General features: G+C 48.8%; 2 protein-coding genes across 2 annotated transcripts; one reads left to right on the top strand and one right to left on the bottom strand.

Moving 5' to 3' along the window:
* Nucleotides 1–515: 515 nt before the first annotated feature.
* Nucleotides 516–2,309, top strand: LOC139247166 (glutamate-rich WD repeat-containing protein 1-like; the record flags this gene model as incomplete). The annotated part of the gene is made up of 2 exons (XM_070871555.1): nucleotides 516–713; nucleotides 1,284–2,309. Coding segments are annotated over 2 exons (534 nt in total), but the record flags the coding sequence as incomplete, so codon positions are not given.
* Nucleotides 2,310–5,191: 2,882 nt separating this feature from the next.
* On the bottom strand, nucleotides 5,192–19,308 carry LOC139247165 (tRNA-splicing endonuclease subunit Sen34-like). Its single transcript, XM_070871554.1, has 4 exons — nucleotides 19,220–19,308; nucleotides 11,514–11,920; nucleotides 8,743–9,036; nucleotides 5,192–5,432 (listed from the first exon to the last, which is right to left on the bottom strand). The coding sequence occupies exons 2-4, from the start codon at nucleotides 11,905–11,907 to the stop codon at nucleotides 5,245–5,247; spliced, it is 876 nt and encodes a 291-aa protein (XP_070727655.1). The 5' UTR covers nucleotides 11,908–11,920; nucleotides 19,220–19,308; the 3' UTR covers nucleotides 5,192–5,244.
* Between the last annotated feature and the right edge of the window lie 724 nt (nucleotides 19,309–20,032).

Here is a 20,032-nt window from a genome sequence, read left to right as displayed (position 1 = left end):
CTCCCTCCCTCTCCCCCCCCCTCCCTCCCTCTCTCTCCCCCCCCTCCCTCCCTCTCTCTCCCCCCCCTCTATCCCTCTCTCTCCCCCCCTCCCTCCCTCTCTCTCCCCCCCCTCCCTCCCTCTCTCTCCCCCCCTCCCTCCCTCTCTCTCCCCCCCCTCCCTCCCTCTCTCTCCCCCCCTCCCTCCCTCTCTCTCTCCCCCCCTCCCTCCCTCTCTCTCCCCCCCCTCCCTCCCTCTCCTCCCCCCCCTCCCTCCCTCTCTCTCCCCCCCCTCCCTCCCTCTCTCTCCCCCCCCTCCCTCCCTCTCTCTCCCCCCCCTCCCTCCCTCTCTCTCCCCCACCTCCCTCCCTCTCTCTCCCCCCCCTCCCTCCCTCTCTCTCCCCCCCCCCCTCCCTCCCTCTCTCTCCCCCCCCCTCCCCTCCCTCCCTCTCTCTCCCCCCCCTCCCTCCCTCTCTCTCCCCCCCCTCCCTCCCTCTCTCTCCCCCCCCTCCCTCCCTCTCTCTCCCCCCCCCCCAGGTATTTGCCTCCTGCTCTGCCGACGCCTCTATCCGGATCTGGGACTCCCGAGCCAGCCCGGGAAAAGCCTCCATGCTGACGGCCGCAGGTGCCCACGACTCGGACGTCAACGTCATCAGCTGGAACCGACGGGAGCCCTTCCTGGTCTCCGGGGGAGACGATGGAATCCTCAAAATCTGGGACCTGCGCCTCTTCCGGGTAAAAGGGCGGGCGGCCACCGGCAAACAACTGGTTTTTTTCTCCTTTGTTTCTCGCGTTTCTTGGACCGAGAAAGGGGGCAAAAGTGAGTCAGTGGGGAGGGTGGGCGAGGGGAAAAACGGCACAGGAGCGTCCCGGCAAACAGATAATATTTCACCGGGTTCCCAGCGGTGCGGTGGGAAAAAAGTGAGTCGGCAGGGTCGGGGGAAAGAAAGGAGAAATTATTTGCCTAAATGGTCCTGTTCCTGTGTAACAGGCTCGAGGGGCTGAATGGCTTCCTTTCCCTTTGGCTTTGTGTGGGGGTTGTAGAAATGTAATTAGCCTCAGTGCCGCTGGGTTATTGGAGAGGGGGTATGGAGGATGAAAATGAGCCTGACTTGCAGCTCCTGGTCGCAACCCATTGCCTCCTACTGGTGAAGGTGTGCGATCGGCGACGCCCCACTTTGCCGAATAGCCCGGTGGCCGGCGTTGGGGGAAGCAGTCCTTTGGATGGCGGTGGGGAGGGGAACAGAATGGTGTGTGTTTTTCCCGCTCAGCGACTGACGTTCTCTCTCTTTACCGCCCCCGCAGGCCGGCTCGAGCGTGGCCAAGTTCAAGCAGCACTCCGGCCCCGTGACCTCGGTGGAGTGGCACCCGTCGGAGGGCAGCGTGCTGGCGGCGGCGGGCGCGGACGACCAGGTCACCCAGTGGGACCTGGCGGTGGAGCGGGACCAGGAGCTGGAGGCCGAGGGGCAGCAGCAGCAGGAGGAGGAGGACGATGCCCTGTCCCAACTCCCGCCCCAGCTCCTCTTCATCCACCAGGGCCAACAGGACATCAAGGAGCTGCACTGGCACCCACAATGCCCTGGGGTGATGGTCAGCACCGCCCACTCTGGCTTTGACGTCTTCAGGACCATCAGCGTCTGAGAGGGCGGGGGGGGGGGGGGGGGCGAGCCGCTGGGGACCAGGCCCAAAGCCTCTACTCGAACCAACTAGGCCCAAAGCCTCTACTCGAACCAACTAGGCCCAAAGCCTCGACTTGATCGAACAAGGCCCAAAGCCTCTTCTCAAACCGTCTCGGCCCGAAGCCTCCACTTGAGCAACGAACCAGTACCTGGGGAACAGACTGAAGGGGAGGGGGTGCTTGCCTGGTTGACTCGGGGAGGGCTTCATTTTCAGGAAGGGGGCTCCAGTCTCCGTCCTGGGTCAGGGAGGAGGCGAGGAGAACCAGCCAGGGCCCCCTCCAGAGGCCCCTGGTCTCCGTCTCCAGCCACCCCCGCCGGGAGGAGGTGCGTGCAGCCGTCGGGCGAGGGCTCCTGTGGTCGAATTGCCGGTCGGCGCCGAAGGACCAATGGCGGGTGGGGGCTAGGCTGAGACTAGGCACGGGGGTAACGCCGGGGGCAATGTCAATGCACCCGCCCGAGGAGTGCCGACCTGTATTGGGGGGATGGGCCGAGTTGGTTCAGAGAAATCGGGGCGGGAGTGCGGGGTGGGGGAGGTTTGGCTCGATGTTGTCGAGACTGACTCGCGCGCTCTCTCACACGCAGCAAGAACCGTTCCAAACGCCAATGTGAAAACTTCTCCTGTATAATAAAATGTCATCATTATTTGCAAAAATATTTCTCTCTCTGTCTCTCTCCCCAACACAGTGTGGGGCTAAGTGGCGGAATTTATATACACCACCGTTAACAATCTCACGATGTCCGACTGCGCTTTACAGCCGATGAAGTCCTTTTCTTTTGGAGTGTGGTCACTGTTGTATTGTGGGAATCACGACGGCCAATTTGCGCACAGCAAGCTCCCACAAACAGCCATGTGATAATGACCCAGATAATCTGTTTTTCTTTTCGTGGTGTTGGTTCGGGGCTGAATATGGGGTCCAGGGGAGAATTGCCCCTACTCTTATTGGCCATGGGATCTTTTACGTCCACCTGAGAGGGCAGACGGGGCCTCGGTTTAACGTCTCAGTAACAGCAGTATGGCACTCCCTCAGTACTGCCCCTCCGACAGTGCAGTACGGCACTCCCTCAGTACTGCCCCTCCGACAGTACAGTACGGCACTCCCTCAGTACTGCCCCTCCGACAGTACAGTACGGCACTCCCTCAGTACTGCCCCTCCAACAGTACGGCACTCCCTCAGTACTGCCCCTCCGACAGTGCAGTACGGCACTCCCTCAGTACTGCCCCTCCGACAGTACGGCACTCCCTCAGTACTGCCCCTCCGACAGTGCAGTACGGCACTCCCTCAGTACTGCCCCTCCGACAGCGCAGTACGGCACTCCCTCAGTACTGCCCCTCCGACAGCACAGTACGGCACTCCCTCAGTACTGCCCCTCCGACAGTGCAGTACGGCACTCCCTCAGTACTGCCCCTCCGACAGTACAGTACGGCACTCCCTCAGTACTGCCCCTCCGACAGTACGGCACTCCCTCAGTACTGCCCCTCCGACAGTACGGCACTCCCTCAGTACTGCCCCTCCGACAGTACGGCACTCCCTCAGTACTGCCCCTCCGACAGCGCAGTACGGTACTCCCTCAGTACTGCCCTTCCGACAGCGCAGTACGGCACTCCCTCAGTACTGCCCCTCCGACAGCGCAGTACGGCACTCCCTCAGTACTGCCCCTCCGACAGCACAGTACGGCACTCCCTCAGTACTGCCCCTCCGACAGTACAGTGCGGCACTCCCTCAGTACTGCCCCTCCGACAGCACAGTACGGCACTCCCTCAGTACTGCCCCTCCGACAGTACAGTACGGCACTCCCTCAGTACTGCCCCTCCGACAGTACGGCACTCCCTCAGTACGGCCCCTCCGACAGTGCGGCACTCCCTCAGTACTGCCCCTCCGACAGTACGGCACTCCCTCAGTACTGCCCCTCCGACAGTGCGGCACTCCCTCAGTACTGCCCCTCCGACAGTACGGCACTCCCTCAGTACTGCCCCTCCGACAGTACGGCACTCCCTCAGTACTGCCCCTCCGACAGTGCGGCACTCCCTCAGTACTGCCCCTCCGACAGTGCGGCACTCCCTCAGTACTGCCCCTCCGACAGTGCGGCACTCCCTCAGTACTGCCCCTCCGACAGTGCGGCACTCCCTCAGCTCTGCCCCTCCGACAGTGCGGCACTCCCTCAGTACTGCCCCTCCGACAGTGCGGCACTCCCTCAGTACTGCCCCTCCGACAGTACGGCACTCCCTCAGTACTGCCCCTCCGACAGTGCGGCACTCCCTCAGTACTGCCCCTCCGACAGTGCGGCACTCCCTCAGTACTGCCCCTCCGACAGTGCGGCACTCCCTCAGTACTGCCCCTCCGACAGTGCGGCACTCCCTCAGTACTGCCCCTCCGACAGTACGGCACTCCCTCAGTACTGCCCCTCCGACAGTGCGGCACTCCCTCAGTACTGCCCCTCCGACAGTGCGACACTCCCTCAGTACTGCCCCTCCGACAGTACGGCACTCCCTCAGTACTGCCCCTCCGACAGTGCGGCACTCCCTCAGTACTGCCCCTCCGACAGTGCGGCACTCCCTCAGTACTGCCCCTCCGACAGTGCAGGGCTCCCTCAGTACTGCCCCTCTGACAGTACGGCGCTCCCTCAGTACTGCCCCTCCGACAGTGCGGCACTCCGTCAGTACTGCCCCTCCGACAGTACAGTGCGGCACTCCCTCAGTACTGCCCCTCCAACAGTGTTTGATGGGACAGTGTAGACGGAGCTTTACTCTGTATCTAACCTCCTGTACCTGCCACGGAGTGATTGATGGGACAGTGTAGAGGGAGCTTTACTCTGTATCTAACCCCGTGCTGTACCTGCCCTGGGAGTGTTTGATGGGACAGTGTAGAGAGAGCTTTACTCTGTATCTAACCCCCTGTACCTGCCCTGGGAGTGTTTGATGGGACAGTGTAGAGGGAGCTTTACTCTGCATCTAACCCCCTGTACCTGCCCTGGGAGTGTTTGATGGGACAGTGTAGAGGGAGCTTTACTCTGTATCTAACCCCCTGTACCTGCCCTGGGAGTGTTTGATGGGACAGTGTAGAGGGAGCTTTACTCTGTATCTAACCCCCTGTACCTGCCCTGGGAGTGTTTGATGGGACAGTGTAGAGGGAGCTTTACTCTGTATCTAACCCCCTGTACCTGCCCTGGGAGTGTTTGATGGGACAGTGTAGAGGGAGCTTTACTCTGTATCTAACCCCCTGTACCTGCCCTGGGAGTGTTTGATGGGACAGTGTAGAGAGAGCTTTACTCTGTATCTAACCCCCTGTACCTGCCCTGGGAGTGTTTGATGGGACAGTGTAGAGGGAGCTTTACTCTGTATCTATCCCCCTGTACCTGCCCCGGGAGTGTTTGATGGGACAGTGCAGAGGGAGCTTTACTCTGTATCTAACCCCCTGTACCTGCCCTGGGAGTGTTTGATGGGACAGTGTAGAGGGAGCTTTACTCTGTATCTAACCCTGGGTGTGGGGAGCTCTTGCACAAACATACCCGGAAGAGAGAGCGAGCGGGAAGCGATTGATTGAAAGCGATATATTTTATTTGATTGGATGGCGTTGCTGATGAACCAATCACTGGATGCCGCTCCAGCGCAGTGACGTGTAAACAATCCTCTCGGCCTCCGTCACCGAACAGAGCAATACGGTCTTCTTGACATTCGAACCCAGTCGGCCAGCAGTCACGGTGTCCTGCAGGGGCAGGTCAGTCTTGTATGGAACGCAGATGGCAATATAGTGGGCGTGGTATCGCATGGGGTCTCCTGTCCGGGGGGGAGGGGGTACGAAACAAAGCGTTTAATAGCGAGAGAGTGTAGGGGGACGTCAGCCGCCCATCACAAAAGAAATCGGGGCCAGGAGTGGGCCATTCGGCCCCTCGAGCCTGCTCCGCCATTTAATACGATCGTGGCTGATCCGATCATGGACCCAGCTCCACTTCCCTGCCCGCCCCCTTATCGGTTAAGAAACTGTCTATCTCTGTCTTAAATATATTCAATGTCCCGGCTTCCACAGCTCTCTGAGGCAGCGAGTTCCACAGATTTACAACCCTCTGAGAGAAGAAATTCCTCCTCATCTCAGTTTTAAATGGGCGGCCCCTTATTCTAAGACCATGCCCCCTAGTTCTAGTCTCCCCCATCAGTGGGAACATCCTCTCTGCATCCACCTTGTCAAGCCCCCTCATAATCTGATACGTTTCGATAAGATCACCTCTCATTCTTCTGAACTCCAATGAGTAGAGGCCCAACCTGCTCAACCTTTCCTCATAAGTCAACCCCCTCATCTCCGGAATCAACCGAGTGAACCTTCTCTGAACTGCCTCCAAAGCAAAGTATATCCTTTCGTAAATACGGAGAGCAAAACTGCACGCAGTACTCCAGGTGTGGCCTCACCAATACCCTGTATAACTGGAGCAAGACTTCCCTGCTTTTATACTCCATCCCCTTTGCAATAAAGGCCAAGATACCATTGGCCCGTCCTGATCACTTGCTGTACCTGCATACTAACCTTTTGTGTTTCATGTACAAGTAACCCCCAGGTCCCGCTGTACTGCGGCACTTTGTAATCTTTCTCCATTTAAATAATAACTTGCTCTTTGATTTTTTTTCTGCCAAAGTGCATGACCTCACACTTTCCCACATTATACTTCATCGGCCAAATTTTTGCCCACTCACTGAGCCTGTCTATGTCTTTTTGACCTAATAATTACTGCTATGACCGATTTATATAGCGCCTTTAATAACTGGTATTTAAATATTGTTTTTAACATAGTAAAACATCCCAGCAGGGTTACAACAAAACCGATATATTTGACACAGAGACACACAAGGAGAAATTAGCGCAGGTGACCAAAGCCTTAGTCGAAGAGTTCGGTTTTAAGGAGCGTCTTGAAGGAGGAGAGAGAGGTAGAGAGGTTTAGGGAGGGAGTTCCAGAGCTTGGGGCCCAGGCAACAGAAGGCACGGCCACCGATGGTGGAGCGATTATAATCAGGGATGGTCAAGAAGGCAGAATTAGAGGAGTGCAGACATCTCGGGGGGGGTTACAGAGATAGTGAGGGGGGCGAGGGAGGGATTTGAACAGGAGGAGGAGAATTGTAGGGGCTGGAGGAGGTTACAGAGATAGGGGGGGGGCGAGGGAAGGATTTGAACAGGAGGATGAGAATTGTTGGGGCTGGAGGAGGTTACAGAGATAGGGAGGGGGGGCGAGGGAGGGATTTGAACAGGAGGATGAGAATTGTAGGGGCTGGAGGAGGTTACAGAGAGAGGGAGAAGGGCGAGGGAGGGATTTGAACAGGAGGGAGGGATTTGAACAGGAGGATGAGAATTGTAGTGGCTGGAGGAGGTTACAGAGATAGGGAGGGGGGGCGAGGGAGGGATTTGAACAGGAGGGAGGGATTTGAACAGGAGGATGAGAATTGTAGTGGCTGGAGGAGGTTACAGAGATAGGGAGGGGGGGCGAGGGAGGGATTTGAACAGGAGGATGAGAATTGTAGGGGCTGGAGGAGGTTACAGAGAGAGGGAGAAGGGCGAGGGAGGGATTTGAACAGGAGGATGAGAATTGTAGGGGCTGGAGGAGGTTACAGAGATAGGGAGGGGGGCGAGGGAGGTATTTGAACAGGAGGATGAGAATTGTCGGGGCTGGAGGAGGTTACAGAGATAGGAAGGGGGCGAGGGAGGGATTTGAACAGGAGGATGAGAATTGTGGCTGGAGGAGGTTACAGAGATAGGGAGGGGGCGAGGGAGGGATTTGAACAGGAGGATGAGAATTGTAGGGGCTGGAGGAGGTTACAGAGATAGGGAGGGGGCGAGGGATGGATTTGAACAGGAGGAGGAGAATTGTAGGGGCTGGAGGAGGTTACAGAGATAGGGAGGGGGGGGCGAGGGAGGGATTTGAACAGAAGGATGAGAATTGTCAGGGCTGGAGGAGGTTACAGAGATAGGGAGGGAGGCGAGGGAGGGATTTGAACAGGAGGATGAGAATTGTAGGGGCTGGAGGAGGTTAGAGAGATAGGGAGAGGGCGAGGGAGGGATTTGAACAGGAGGATGAGAATTGTAGGGGCTGGAGGAGGTTGCAGAGATAGGGAGGGGGGCGAGGGAGGGATTTGAACAGGAGGATGAGAATTGTAGGGGCTGGAGGAGGTTACAGAGATAGGGAGGGGAGGGCGAGGGAGGGATTTGAACAGGAGGATGAGAATTGTAGGGGCTGGAGGAGGTTACAGAGATAGGGAGGGGGCGAGGGAGGGATTTGAACAGGAGGATGAGAATTGTAGGGGCTGGAGGAGGTTACAGAGATAGGGAGGGGGGCGAGGGAGGGATTTGAACAGGAGGATGAGAATTGTAGGGGCTGGAGGAGGTTACAGAGATAGGGAGGGGGCGAGGGGCCATGGCGGTATTTGTAAGCACGGATGAGAATTGTGAAATCGAGGTGCTGCTTAACCGGGAGCCAATGTCGGTCAGCGAGCACAGGGGGTGATGGGTGAGTGGGACTGGGTGTGAGTTAGGACACGGGGCAGTGAGCACAGGGGGTGATGGGTGAGTGGGACTGGGTGTGAGTTAGGACACGGGGTCAGCGAGCACAGGGGGTGATGGGTGAGTGGGACTGGGTATGGGTTAGGACACAGGTCAGTGAGCACAGGGGGTGATGGGTGAGTGGGACTGGGTGTGAGTTAGGACACGGGGACAGTGAGCACAGGGGGTGATGGGTGAGCGGGACTCAGTCCGCGTTAGGACATGGGGGGCGGGGGCAGCCCAGTTGTGGACGAGCTCCAGTAGACGGACGGTGAAAAAGGGTGGGCTGTCTAGGGGAGCACTGGAATTGTTGAGTCTACAAACGGCGGTCGGGGGACTCTGCGACTGCCCCAAAGGGGCAGTAACTGGGATAAATATTGGCCCGGGCACCTGGGGAGAGTTCCTGTTATGATCAGCAGCTAGGAGGGAAGGAGATAGGAAAGAATTGGAAACAGCCGCGAAGCCCCGCCGAGTCGAATAGCTCGCCGAACGGACTCCCCGAGCGAAGCGGTTGGCGGAGACCCCCGCACTGAACCAGGCCACCCCTAAACGGACGCGATTACGTACCCGGATAGACGAGGAAGTCTCCCCCGAACTTTCCAGCGCTGGTCAGGTGGTAGCCCTGGGCCCGGAGGTCCTTGAAGACGGAGTAGCGGAGGGCGTGCCTGGGGTCCCCGGGGTGCGGCCAGTCCTCGGAGGCCGAGCGCCAATCCAACACCTCCAGGTTGCGGGGCCCCAGGCGGACGGTGTGTATCTGCACCAGGCAGCTCTCCGGGGGGAAGGTGAAACTTCGCTCCAACTCTTCCAGCTCCTTCAGGGGGGCCGAGCGATCGTCCTCACCGGCCTCGGGCCCCAGCTCGCCTGGGGACAGGAGAGGAGAGGGGGGAACAGATTGGGTTAGAGGGCAACGGCTCACATCTTCGATCCCAACTTCAACCCCATCCTCTGCCCATGTCCCTCAACTCCACCATCTCACAAGAACATAAGAAATAGGAGCAGGAGTGGGCCATTCGGCCCCTCGAGCCTGCTCCGCCATTTAATACCATCATGGCTGATCCGATCATGGACCCAGCTCCACTTCCCTGCCCGCCCCCTTATCGGTTAAGGAACTGTCTATCTCTGTCTTAAATATATTCAATGTCCCGGCTTCCACAGCTCTCTGAGGCAGAGAATTCCACAGATTTACAACCCTCTGAGAGAAGAAATTCCTCCTCATCTCAGTTTTAAATGGGCAGCCCCTTATTCTAAGACCATGCCCCCTAGTTCCAGTCTCCCCCATCAGTGGGAACATCCTCTCTGCATCCACCTTGTCGAGCCCCCCTCATAATCTGATACGTTTCGATAAGATCACCTCTCATTCTTCTGAATTCCAATGAGTAGAGGCCCAACCTCCTCAACCTTTCCTCATAAGTCAACCCCCTCATCCCCGGAATCAACCGAGTGAACCTTCTCTGAACTGCCTCCAAAGCAAAGTCTATCCTTTCGTAAATACGGAGAGCAAAACTGCACGCAGTACTCCAGGTGTGGCCTCACCAATACCCCATACCCTTCCATTAATGATTTAGACGAAGGAATTGAGTGTAATATCTCCAAGTTTGCAGATGACACTAAGCTGGGTGGCGGTGTGAGCTGTGAGGAGGATGCTAAGAGGCTGCAGGGTGACTTGGACAGGTTAGGTGAGTGGGCAAATGCATGGCAGATGCAGTATAATGTGGATAAATGTGAGGTTATCCACTTTGGGGGCAAAAACAGGTAGGCAGAATATTATCTGAATGGTGACAGATTAGGCAAAGGGGAGGTGCAACGAGACCTGGGTGTCATGATACATCAGTCATTGAAGGTTGGCCATGCAGGTACAGCAGGCGGTGAAGGAGGCAAATGGCATGTTGGCCTTCATAGCGAGAGGATTTGAGTATAGGAGCAGGGAGGTCTTACTGCAGTTGTACAGGGCCTTGGTGAGGCCTCACCTGGAATATTATGTTCAGTTTTGGTCTCCTAATCTGAGGAAGGACATTCTTGCTATTGAGGGAGTGCAGCGAAGGTTCACCAGACTGATTCCCGGGATGGCAGGACTGACATATGAAGAAAGACTGGATCGACTGGGCTTATATTCACTGGAATTTAGAAGAATGAGAGGGGGATCTCATAGAAACATGTAAAATTCTGACGGGATTGGACAGGTTAGATGCGGGAAGAATGTTCCCGATGTTGGGGAAGTCCAGAACCAGGGGACACAGTCTAAGGATAAGGGGTAAGCCATTTAGGACCGAGATGAGGAGAAACTTCTTCACCCAGAGAGTGGTGAACCTGTGGAATTCTCTACCACAGAAAGTTGTTGGGGGCCAGTTCGTTGGATATATTCAAAAGGGAGATAGATGTGGCCCTTACGGCTCAAGGGATCAGGGGGTGTGGAGAGAAGGCAGGAGTGGGGTACTGAGGGAATGATCAGTCATGATCATATTGAATGGTGGGGCAGGCTCCAAGGGCCCAATGGCGGGGCAGGCTCCAAGGGCCCAATGGCGGGGCGGGCTCCAAGGGCCCAACGGCGGGGCAGGCTCCAAGGGCCCAACGGCGGGGCAGGCTCCAAGGGCCCAACGGCGGGGCAGGCTCCAAGGGCCCAACGGCGGGGCGGGCTCCAAGGGCCCAACGGCGGGGCAGGCTCCAAGGGCCCAATGGCGGGGCAGGCTCCAAGGGCCCAATGGCGGGGGGGCTCGAAGGGCCCAATGGCGGGGCAGGCTCCAAGGGCCCAATGGCGGGGCGGGCTCCAAGGGCCCAATGGCGGGGCGGGCTCCAAGGGCCCAATGGCGGGGCGGGCTCCAAGGGCCCAATGGCGGGGGGGGGGGCTCCAAGGGCCCAATGGCGGGGCGGGCTCCAAGGGCCCAATGGCGGGGCAGGCTCCAAGGGCCCAATGGCGGGGCAGGCTCCAAGGGCCCAATGGCGGGGCAGGCTCCAAGGGCCCAATGGCGGGGCGGGCTCCAAGGGCCCAATGGCGGGGCAGGCTCCAAGGGCCCAATGGCGGGGCGGGCTCCAAGGGCCCAATGGCCTGCTCCTGCGACTATTTTCTCTGTTTCGATGAGAGATCGAGGCGGAAGTGAGGCGAATGGGGGGCTCTGGGGCAGGGGCAGGGTGTGGGACGGAACTCACGGCCTGAAAGGGCGCTCGAGGCAGAAACCCTCGCCCCAGCAGGCAGTGCACCTTGAAGTGCCGTCTGCTACGGGGCGAGGGAGCGCGAGCGGGGAAAGTGGGATTGGAGCGGGACGGCTCGCGGCGGCCTCCTGCCGCGCGGTAAACGTCTGCGCTTGGCTCCGATCCCCCAGCCCCCCCCCCAGCCCCCTCACCCGTCTCTCCGCTGATCCTCTTCCGCTTGTTGGCCCGCCCCTGCCTGATCCTCTCGGCCAGCCCCTGCAGGCTGCTCCTCTTCTCCTGCAGGGCCAGGCGGCGTTGCTCCTGGTGACTGCGTTGCGCCCGCTCGCGGTGCTCCCGCTCCTCCTCCTCGGCCCTCGCCTCGGCCCCCGCCCGGCCCCGCACCAGCACCCCGCTGCCGCTCTCCGCCGCCAGGCGGGCCTCCTCGGGCAACAGCCGCAGCGGCAGGCCCAGGCGCCCGTTCTGCCGGGGCTGGCGGGCCAGCCCGCCCACGGGCGTCCCGCACAGGCCGTGGCGCTCCCGCAGCTGGCGGGCCTCCTCCGCGCTCCACACCAGCGCCGCGCCCTGCGACACGTGGATCAGGATCATGGCCGGGCTGCCCCTGCAACGGGACAAGGACGCAGCGGGTGGTTAGAGGCTCCCTCGGGTTCATCCGGACGGCATTATCCCTCCGACAGTGCGGTGCTCCCCATACTGCCCCTCCGACAGTGCGGCACTCCCTCAGTACTGCCCCTCCGACAGTGCAACACTCCCTCAGTACTGCCCCTCCGACAGTGCGGCACTCCCTCAGTACTGCCCCTCCGACAGTGCGGCACTCCCTCAGTACTGCCCCTCCGACAGTACGGCACTCCCTCAGTACTGCCCCTCCGACAGTGCAACACTCCCTCAGTACTGTCCCTCCGACAGTGCGGGGCTCCCTCAGTACTGCCCCTCCGACAGTACGGCACTCCCTCAGTACTGCCCCTCCGACAGTACGACACTCCCTCAGTACTGCCCCTCCGACAGTGCGGCACTCCCTCAGTACTGCCCCTCCGACAGTACGGCGCTCCCTCAGTACTGCCCCTCCGACAGTGCAGCACTCCCTCAGTACTGCCCCTCCAACAGTACGGCACTCCCTCAGTACTGCCCCTCCGACAGTGCGGCACTCCCTCAGTACTGCCCCTCCGACAGTGCGGCACTCCCTCAGTACTGCCCCTCCGACAGTGCAGCACTCCCTCAGTACTGCCCCTCCGACAGTACGGCACTCCCTCAGTACTGCCCCTCCGACAGTGCGGCACTCCCTCAGTACTGCCCCTCCGACAGTGCGGCACTCCCTCAGTACTGCCCCTCCGACAGTGCGGCACTCCCTCAGTACTGCCCCTCCGACAGTGCGGCACTCCCTCAGTACTGCCCCTCCGACAGTACGGCACTCCCTCAGTACTGCCCCTCCGACAGTGCAACACTCCCTCAGTACTGCCCCTCCGACAGTGCAACACTCCCTCAGTACTGCCCCTCAGTACTGCTATTACCAATCTATTAATTACTGCTCTATTAATCATTACTGCTATGAATTGATTAATAATTACTGCTATTACCAATCTATTAATTACTGCTCTATTAATCATTACCGAGTGAACCTTCTCTGAACTGCCTCTAAAGCAAGTATATCCTTTTGTAAATACGGAGAGCAAAACTGCACGCAGTACTCCAGGTGTGGTCTCACCAATACCCTGTATAACTGGAGCAAGACTGCCCTGCTTTATACTTATCCACCTGGCTGCCTATCTTCAGGGATCGGTGGACCTGCACTCCAAGGTCCCTCTCGACTTCTCAAAGTCTGACCATTTAATGTGTTTTCCCTTGCCTTGTTAGACCTCGTCATCAGCAGTCCCTCGAAACCGAGGAAGACTTGTTCCACTCCAACACGAGTCCTCAGTCCGAGACTATTATCGATCTATTAATAATTACCGCTATTATTGATCTATTAATAATTACTTTTAAGGTCTCCAGTGGTCCTGGTTCACCCTTGCCACTGGACCAAGACCTCGGTCTGTCGAGCCCGTGTGGTGGCTGGTTTAACGTGGCCACCCCATGTTAAACAATCCACACACAGGCATCCTCCACCCTTCAGGATCCGGACTATCAGGTCCTTCATTGTTACACCAGTCAACTTGTCCTTTTTTGGCGTGGAAGCAAGGGACTGCCTATGATATAATTACTGTTTTTATTGATCTATTAATTACTGCTATTATTGATCCAATTATTACTATTATTGATCTATTAATAATTACTACTTTTATTGATCTAATTATTACTATTATTGATCCAATTACTATTATTGATCTATTAATAATTACTGCTTTTATTGATGTATTAATTAATTACTGCTATTATTGATCTAATTATTACTATTATTGTTCTATTAATAATTATTGCTTTTATTGATGTATTAATTAACTCCCACTATTATTGATGTATTAATTAATTCTATTATTGATCTAATTATTACTATTATTGATCTATTAATAATTACTGCTTTTATTGATTTAATTACTGCTATTGATCTAATTATTACAATTATTGATCTATTGATAATTACTGTTTTTATTGATGTATTAATTACTGCTATTGATCTAATTATTACAATTATTGATCTATTGATAATTACTACTTTTATTGATCTAATTATTACTATTATTGATCCAATTACTATTATTGATCTATTAATAATTACTGCTTTTATTGATGTATTAATTAATTACTGCTATTATTGATCTAATTATTACTATTATTGTTCTATTAATAATTATTGCTTTTATTGATGTATTAATTAACTCCCACTATTATTGATCTAATTATTACAATTATTGATCTATTAATAATTACTGCTTTTATTGATTTAATTACTGCTATTGATCTAATTATTACAATTATTGATCTATTGATAATTACTGCTTTTATTGATGTATTAATTAATTCTATTGATCCAATTATTACAATTATTGATCTATTGATAATTACTGCTTTTATTGATGTATTAATTAATTCTATTATTGATCTAATTATTACAATTATTGATCTATTAATAATTACTGCTTTTATTGATTAATTAATTCTATTATTGATCTAATTATTACAATTATTGATCTATTAATAATTACTGCTTTTATTGATGTATTAATTAATTCTATTATTGATCTAATTATTACAATTATTGATCTATTAATAATTACTGCTTTTATTGATTTATTAATTAATTCTATTATTGATCTAATTATTACAATTATTGATCTATTTATAATTACTGCTTTTATTGATTTATTAATTACTGCTATTGATCTAATTATTACAATTATTGATCTATTGATAATTACTGCTTTTATTGATGTATTAATTAATTCTATTATTGATCTAATTATTACAATTATTGATCTATTAATAATTACTGCTTTTATTGATTTATTAATTACTGCTATTGATCTAATTATTACAATTATTGATCTATTGATAATTACTGCTTTTATTGATGTATTAATTACTGCTATTGATCTAATTATTACAATTATTGATCTATTGATAATTACTGCTTTTATTGATGTATTAATTAATTCTATTATTGATCTAATTATTACAATTATTGATCTATTGATAATTACTGCTTTTATTGATTAATTAATTACTGCTATTGATCTAATTATTACAATTATTGATCTATTGATAATTACTGCTTTTATTGATGTATTAATTAATTCTATTATTGATCTAATTATTACAATTATTGATCTATTGATAATTACTGCTTTTATTGATTAATTAATTACTGCTATTGATCTAATTATTACAATTATTGATCTATTGATAATTACTGTTTTTATTGATCTATTAATTACTGCTATTATTGATCCAATTATTACTATTATTGATCTATTAATAATTACTACTTTTATTGATCTAATTATTACTATTATTGATCCAATTACTATTATTGATCTATTAATAATTACTGCTTTTATTGATGTATTAATTAATTACTGCTATTATTGATCTAATTATTACTATTATTGTTCTATTAATAATTATTGCTTTTATTGATGTATTAATTAACTCCCACTATTATTGATGTATTAATTAATTCTATTATTGATCTAATTATTACTATTATTGATCTATTAATAATGACTGCTTTTGTTGATCTATTAATTACTATCATTGATTCAATTATTAATCTATTAATAATTACTTTTATTGATCTAATAATTACTGCTTTTATTGATGTATTAATTAATTCTATTATTGATCTAATTATTACAATTATTGATCTATTAATAATTACTGCTTTTATTGATGTATTAATTACTGCTATTGATCCAATTATTACAATTATTGATCTATTGATAATTACTGCTTTTATTGATGTATGAATGAATTACTGCTATTGAACTAATTATTACAATTATTGATCTATTGATAATTACTGTTTTTATTGATGTATTAATTACTGCTATTGATCTAATTATTACAATTATTGATCTATTGATAATTACTGCTTTTATTGATGTATTAATTAATTCTATTATTGATCTAATTATTACAATTATTGATCTATTGATAATTACTGCTTTTATTGATGTATTAATTACTGCTATTGATCTAATTATTACAATTATTGATCTATTGATAATTACTGCTTTTATTGATGTATTAATTAATTCTATTGATCCAATTATTACAATTATTGATCTATTGATAATTACTGCTTTTATTGATGTATTAATTAATTCTATTATTGATCTAATTATTACAATTATTGATCTATTAATAATTACTGCTTTTATTGATTTATTAATTACTGCTATTGATCTAATTATTACAATTATTGATCTATTGATAATTACTGCTTTTATTGATGTATTAATTAATTCTATTATTGATCTAATTATTACAATTATTGATCTATTAATAATTACTGCTTTTATTGATTTAATTACTGCTATTGATCTAATTATTACAATTATTGATCTATTGATAATTACTGCTTTTATTGATGTATGAATGAATTACTGCTATTGATCTAATTATTACAATTATTGATCTATTGATAATTACTGCTTTTATTGATGTATTAATTACTGCTATTGATCCAATTATTACAATTATTGATCTATTGATAATTACTGCTTTTATTGATGTATTAATTACTGCTATTGATCCAATTATTACAATTATTGATCTATTGATAATTACTGCTTTTATTGATGTATGAATGAATTACTGCTATTGATCTAATTATTACAATTATTGATCTATTGATAATTACTGTTTTTATTGATGTATTAATTACTGCTATTGATCTAATTATTACAATTATTGATCTATTGATAATTACTGCTTTTATTGATGTATTAATTAATTCTATTATTGATCTAATTATTACAATTATTGATCTATTGATAATTACTGCTTTTATTGATGTATTAATTACTGCTATTGATCTAATTATTACAATTATTGATCTATTGATAATTACTGCTTTTATTGATGTATTAATTAATTCTATTGATCCAATTATTACAATTATTGATCTATTGATAATTACTGCTTTTATTGATGTATTAATTCTATTATTGATCTAATTATTACAATTATTGATCTATTAATAATTACTGCTTTTATTGATTTATTAATTACTGCTATTGATCTAATTATTACAATTATTGATCTATTGATAATTACTGCTTTTATTGATGTATTAATTAATTCTATTATTGATCTAATTATTACAATTATTGATCTATTAATAATTACTGCTTTTATTGATTTAATTACTGCTATTGATCTAATTATTACAATTATTGATCTATTGATAATTACTGCTTTTATTGATGTATGAATGAATTACTGCTATTGATCTAATTATTACAATTATTGATCTATTGATAATTACTGCTTTTATTGATGTATTAATTACTGCTATTGATCCAATTATTACAATTATTGATCTATTGATAATTACTGCTTTTATTGATGTATTAATTACTGCTATTGATCCAATTATTACAATTATTGATCTATTGATAATTACTGCTTTTATTGATGTATGAATGAATTACTGCTATTGATCTAATTATTACAATTATTGATCTATTGATAATTACTGTTTTTATTGATGTATTAATTACTGCTATTGATCTAATTATTACAATTATTGATCTATTGATAATTACTGCTTTTATTGATGTATTAATTAATTCTATTATTGATCTAATTATTACAATTATTGATCTATTGATAATTACTGCTTTTATTGATGTATTAATTACTGCTATTGATCTAATTATTACAATTATTGATCTATTGATAATTACTGCTTTTATTGATGTATTAATTAATTCTATTGATCCAATTATTACAATTATTGATCTATTGATAATTACTGCTTTTATTGATGTATTAATTCTATTATTGATCTAATTATTACAATTATTGATCTATTAATAATTACTGCTTTTATTGATTTATTAATTACTGCTATTGATCTAATTATTACAATTATTGATCTATTGATAATTACTGCTTTTATTGATGTATTAATTAATTCTATTATTGATCTATTAATAATTACTGTTTTTATTGATGTATTAATTACTGCTATTGATCTAATTATTACAATTATTGATCTATTAATAATGACTGCTTTTATTGATGTATTAATTAATTCTATTATTGATCTAATTATTACAATTATTGATCTATTAATAATTACTGCTTTTATTGATTTATTAATTACTGCTATTGATCTAATTATTACAATTATTGATCTATTGATAATTACTGCTTTTATTGATGTATTAATTAATTCTATTGATCCAATTATTACAATTATTGATCTATTAATAATTACTGTTTTTATTGATGTATTAATTACTGCTATTGATCTAATTATTACAATTATTGATCTATTAATAATGACTGCTTTTATTGATGTATTAATTAATTCTATTATTGATCTAATTATTACAATTATTGATCTATTAATAATTACTGCTTTTATTGATTTATTAATTACTGCTATTGATCTAATTATTACAATTATTGATCTACTGATAATTACTGCTTTTATTGATGTATTAATTAATTCTATTGATCCAATTATTACAATTATTGATCTATTGATAATTACTGCTTTTATTGATTTATTAATTCTATTATTGATCTAATTATTACAATTATTGATCTATTGATAATTACTGCTTTTATTGATGTATTAATTAATTCTATTGATCTAATTATTACAATTATTGATCTATTGATAATTACTGCTTTTATTGATGTATTAATTCTATTATTGATCTAATTATTACAATTATTGATCTATTGATAATTACTGCTTTTATTGCTGTATGAATTAATTCTATTGATCTAATTATTCCAATTATTGATCTACTGATAGACTGCTTTCACTGCTGTATGAATGAATTACTGCTGTTGATCCAATGATGACGATGACCTGCTGTGACTGATGGACAGTTGGGGGGGGGCGGGGCTCCAGTGTCTCAGGAGGCGGCGCTGCGGGCTCAGCCACTCTGCGATCACCGCCCTCCCCATTGGCCGGCTCGCCCGTCCGTCCGGCAACCCATTGTCTTGCTCCGCCTGCCATTGGCGGAGACGCGCTGTCAATCAGCGGGCGCTCTTTCCCGCCCCCACGTGGGAGACATTTGTGTGTGACGCGTCGCTCTCCCACGTGGGGGGGGGGGGGGAGGCAGCTAGCCGCCGCTGATTGGCCCGCGCCCGGGTGGCTCAGCCCAGCCGCGCCGCTGATTGGCCCGCGCCCGGGTGGCTCAGCCCAGCCGCGCCGCTGATTGGCCCGCGCCCGGGTCGCTCAGCCCAGCCGCGCCGCTGATTGGCCGCCGCCTGCACTCACCGAGACTAGCGCTCCTTTTTGGCTTCGGAGGCCGCCGCCGCCGCCGCCCGCCGGGCCTTGTCCTCCTCGGCCAGCCGCAGCCTGCGGCTCTGGTACAGCTTCGCCCCGGCGAAGGCCAGGCACAGCAGCAGCGTCTTGGCGGCCAAGATGTAGAGCAGCAGCGGCACGTTGCGCAGCGCCTGCAGGTTGAGCGGCATCTTCGGCCCCGCCCCTACCCCCGACCAATGGCAGCCGCCCGCCTCCGCTGACCGACAGCCGCCTCCTCCAATGGACGGGCGCGCCGATTGTGACCTCAACGCGCTGCCCTTTGTGACGTCTGCGGCCCCCCCCCTCCCGCGAAAGGGCAGGGCGGGCTGCGCTCGGCAGCTCTGATTGACAGCCGCGCCGTCCAATGGCAGCCCACCCCACCCTGAGCGCGCTGCCCCTTGTGACGTCGGCGGGAGACGCCTCCCCACCAATGGGCGGCCGCCACGCCATTGACGGGCAGCTCTGGCGTCCAATGGCACTCGGAAGGCGCCCTCTGCCCTTTCTCGTCTTCGCGGCTGGGGCCAATCAGCGGGCCGCCCGACGTCACAAAGGCAGTGCGCGGGGCGGGGGGCGGGCGGTTCTCTATGATTGACGGCGCGGCCGGCCAATCACAGCCCGGGTCTGTGGCAGTGGCCGGCGCAGTCAACCAATGGGAGGCAGGAGGGGCTGGAAGTGGGCAGCAGGGGGCTTCAACTCTGAACCCTGGGCCGACCCTTGACAAGGCGGTCAAGCCACACCGCTCGCCTCCGCCCTTTAACATCTCGCGGCGGGGTCAGGCCAGGTCAA

This window comes from Pristiophorus japonicus, unplaced genomic scaffold (genome assembly GCF_044704955.1).
Source record: "Pristiophorus japonicus isolate sPriJap1 unplaced genomic scaffold, sPriJap1.hap1 HAP1_SCAFFOLD_2603, whole genome shotgun sequence".
Classification (NCBI taxonomy): Eukaryota; Metazoa; Chordata; class Chondrichthyes; family Pristiophoridae; genus Pristiophorus; species Pristiophorus japonicus.
Note: the sequence above shows the minus strand (reverse complement) of the source record. Positions and strands in the feature narration are given on the sequence as shown.

Bases quoted from the DNA above. Each gene is read 5' to 3' on its own strand.
- LOC139247165 (XM_070871554.1), bottom strand. From the start codon at position 11,907: ATGATCCTGATCCACGTGTCGCAGGGCGCGGCGCTGGTGTGGAGCGCG. The intron at 9,037-11,513 runs GTGAGGGGGCTG...TCCTGTCCCCAG, and splicing joins GAGGATCAGCGGAGAGACGG to GCGAGCTGGGGCCCGAGGCC. The intron at 5,433-8,742 runs GTACGTAATCGC...CCCCCCGGACAG, and splicing joins AGACTTCCTCGTCTATCCGG to GAGACCCCATGCGATACCAC.